Raw genomic sequence first — 2,389 nt, 5'->3', positions numbered from 1 at the left:
TTCTGTAAAAGTATTATTATTAGGTAATAGAGAAATTAATTTAATTTAATTTATCAAACTCAGATTATAGTTATATCATAATTCATTGAAAAATATTTTATCGGGCAGGTAATAACCGGTTTTATTACAATGTTATCAGCCGACGGCGGAGTCGCGACAATACCAAATATATCGATTTTCTAAGAACTCCGAAGAACCGACGGCATAAAATTATATTTATTGTTTATTGTTGCTATCCATTGAAATAATTTTATTATTTCATATTTGTCTGTCTCCCGTATTTTCTAAATAACAATTTAGTTAACAATTTAGTACGTGTACATTCGCCGGTGCGTGTTTCGTTTTATATTATCCGTTCAATATGTTGAGTAAAAAACGCAAAATCGACAGCGAAAATAGGAAGTTTATGAACGAGTGGACTGAACTATATTGTTTTGTACTGCCTGAAAGGGCTGGAGCCATTCCAGTCTGTTTAATTTTCAATTCAACTGTTGCTATTATTAAAAGTGGAAATTTAAAACGGCATTATGAAACTACTCATAAAGATTTTCATACAAAATTTCCTCCAGGCAGTGAAGTGCATAAAAATAAGCTCCATGCATGTATGTTATCTTACAAAAATAGTACGACTTCACTTATACGGTGTATGAGTGAACAAGAGAAATCAACTGAAGCAGCATTGCGTGTGTGCTGGGTTCTTAATAAGCACCAAAAACCGTTTTCCGATTCCGAAATAGTAAAAGAGTGTATGTTGGAAGTGGCCACTGTACTTTTTCAAGAAAATAAAAAAATCGTTACCTCTATCCAAGATATTCCTTTGTCGGCAAGGAGTAACACAAGAAGGACGGAAATGTGAGCAGCCGAAAACAAAAAAACTTATTTGAACTTTTACATAAGTCACCGTGCAGTTGCATTGCGCTTAATGAATCTTGTGACTTAGTTGATTCTGAACAAATGTCAATTTTCGTGCGATTCTTTGACATTGAAAATAAAGTGTTTAGAGAAGAGTTACTAGCAATATTAACATTTGAAGGCAAGACTCGTGGAGAAGATTTATTTAAGAGTTTTGATGACTTCATGAAAAAATCGGATTTGAGTTATGATAAAATTGTGTTTTCCATAAGTCGAATTTTCGATAACTCACATTTTTTTTTCGCCCCCAACCGATTCGAGTTATCGAGGTTCCACTGTATATGTTACGGTAAAATTACGAATACCGGTTAAACCTTGGAATTACCGGTAAATCCTAGGTTTCGCCGACTACTGTTGGTAAATGTCCGAATTTCTGACATTTACCAATTGATTTCGGTAAAACCTAGGATACACAACATCGTTTGGTCAAACCCCGAATGATTTTTGTAGTTCGGACTTTTACAAACGAGATTTGGTAAATCTTAGGATAAACAATCAGTGTTAGTAAAAGTCCAAAAATGTTTAAGTTATTTAAAGTTATTAATTATTATTATTATTTATATTATGTAAGTACTAGGTACATCAATGACTATTATATTATTAAATACACACATTTATATTATTGTTATATATTATTACAACTAAACTGCGATCGGATTTTATCTTGATTATCATAATTATTATTATTTAAGTATTGACTTTGGGAATTTTCATTTCGAATTTCATATACATGAATGGCTTACTCGATATTTTCACTCTTTTCGGTGCACCAAATATACTCCACTCGGACAATGGGAGAGAATTCGTAAATGCTGTTATTACAAATCTATGTATTTTGTGGTCTGAAGTGAAAATAGTTCACGGAAAAGCTCGCCACAGTCAGTTTCAAGGTTCTGTAGAGCGTGCCAATCAGGAAATAGAAAGTATGATAGCGACGTGGATGATAAACGTCTTTTATTATTAATATTATTATTATTTTCAAAAATTTTAAGTCAACTTTTTTTTTATAAGCGTAGAAAGTTCAAATTTTTACGAAAAATGTTAAAATCGCGAAAATTTGAAGTTATTTTGTTATTGAAAATTCATAAAATTTTAAGTATTTATACCTAAAGTTTGAAAATTTGGTACCAGATTCTCCATAAGTTTTTCATCGAATATCTGTAAAAAAAACTACTGAACTAAAATCAGGAATAAAATGAAAATGGGATTAGCTAATTCAATTATCCCAAAAAATGTATTACCAGGACTGCAAACAGAAGAGGATTTAGAGGCAGCACTTACAGAACCAAAGGCAAATATAGTTGAAGTTGGTTGATAGATGAAGAAGATGAAATCGATAAGGACCCTGATGACGAATTAGAGACATACGGAGAAACTAAATATGTAGAAATAAGAACGTAGAAAATAAAATACCAGCACGGATACAAAAATTAAGCAACATCGAGAAGATCACTTATCGGCTTACAGAAACAAGCAA

At 31.7% G+C, this 2,389-nt stretch overlaps 1 protein-coding gene across 1 annotated transcript; it reads left to right on the top strand.

The window, feature by feature from the left end:
* Positions 1–361: 361 nt before the first annotated feature.
* Positions 362–856, top strand: LOC100573710. The gene has a single exon (XM_008183653.1). It carries the CDS (start codon positions 362–364, stop codon positions 854–856), a length of 495 nt encoding a protein of 164 aa, XP_008181875.1.
* Positions 857–2,389: the final 1,533 nt, after the last annotated feature.

Source organism: Acyrthosiphon pisum, unplaced genomic scaffold (assembly GCF_005508785.2).
Source record: "Acyrthosiphon pisum isolate AL4f unplaced genomic scaffold, pea_aphid_22Mar2018_4r6ur Scaffold_21649;HRSCAF=24481, whole genome shotgun sequence".
Classification (NCBI taxonomy): Eukaryota; Metazoa; Arthropoda; class Insecta; order Hemiptera; family Aphididae; genus Acyrthosiphon; species Acyrthosiphon pisum.
Note: the sequence above shows the minus strand (reverse complement) of the source record. Positions and strands in the feature narration are given on the sequence as shown.

Excerpts from the sequence above, each read along its gene's own strand:
- LOC100573710 (XM_008183653.1), top strand. The coding sequence starts at position 362 with ATGTTGAGTAAAAAACGCAAAATCGACAGCGAAAATAGGAAGTTTATG.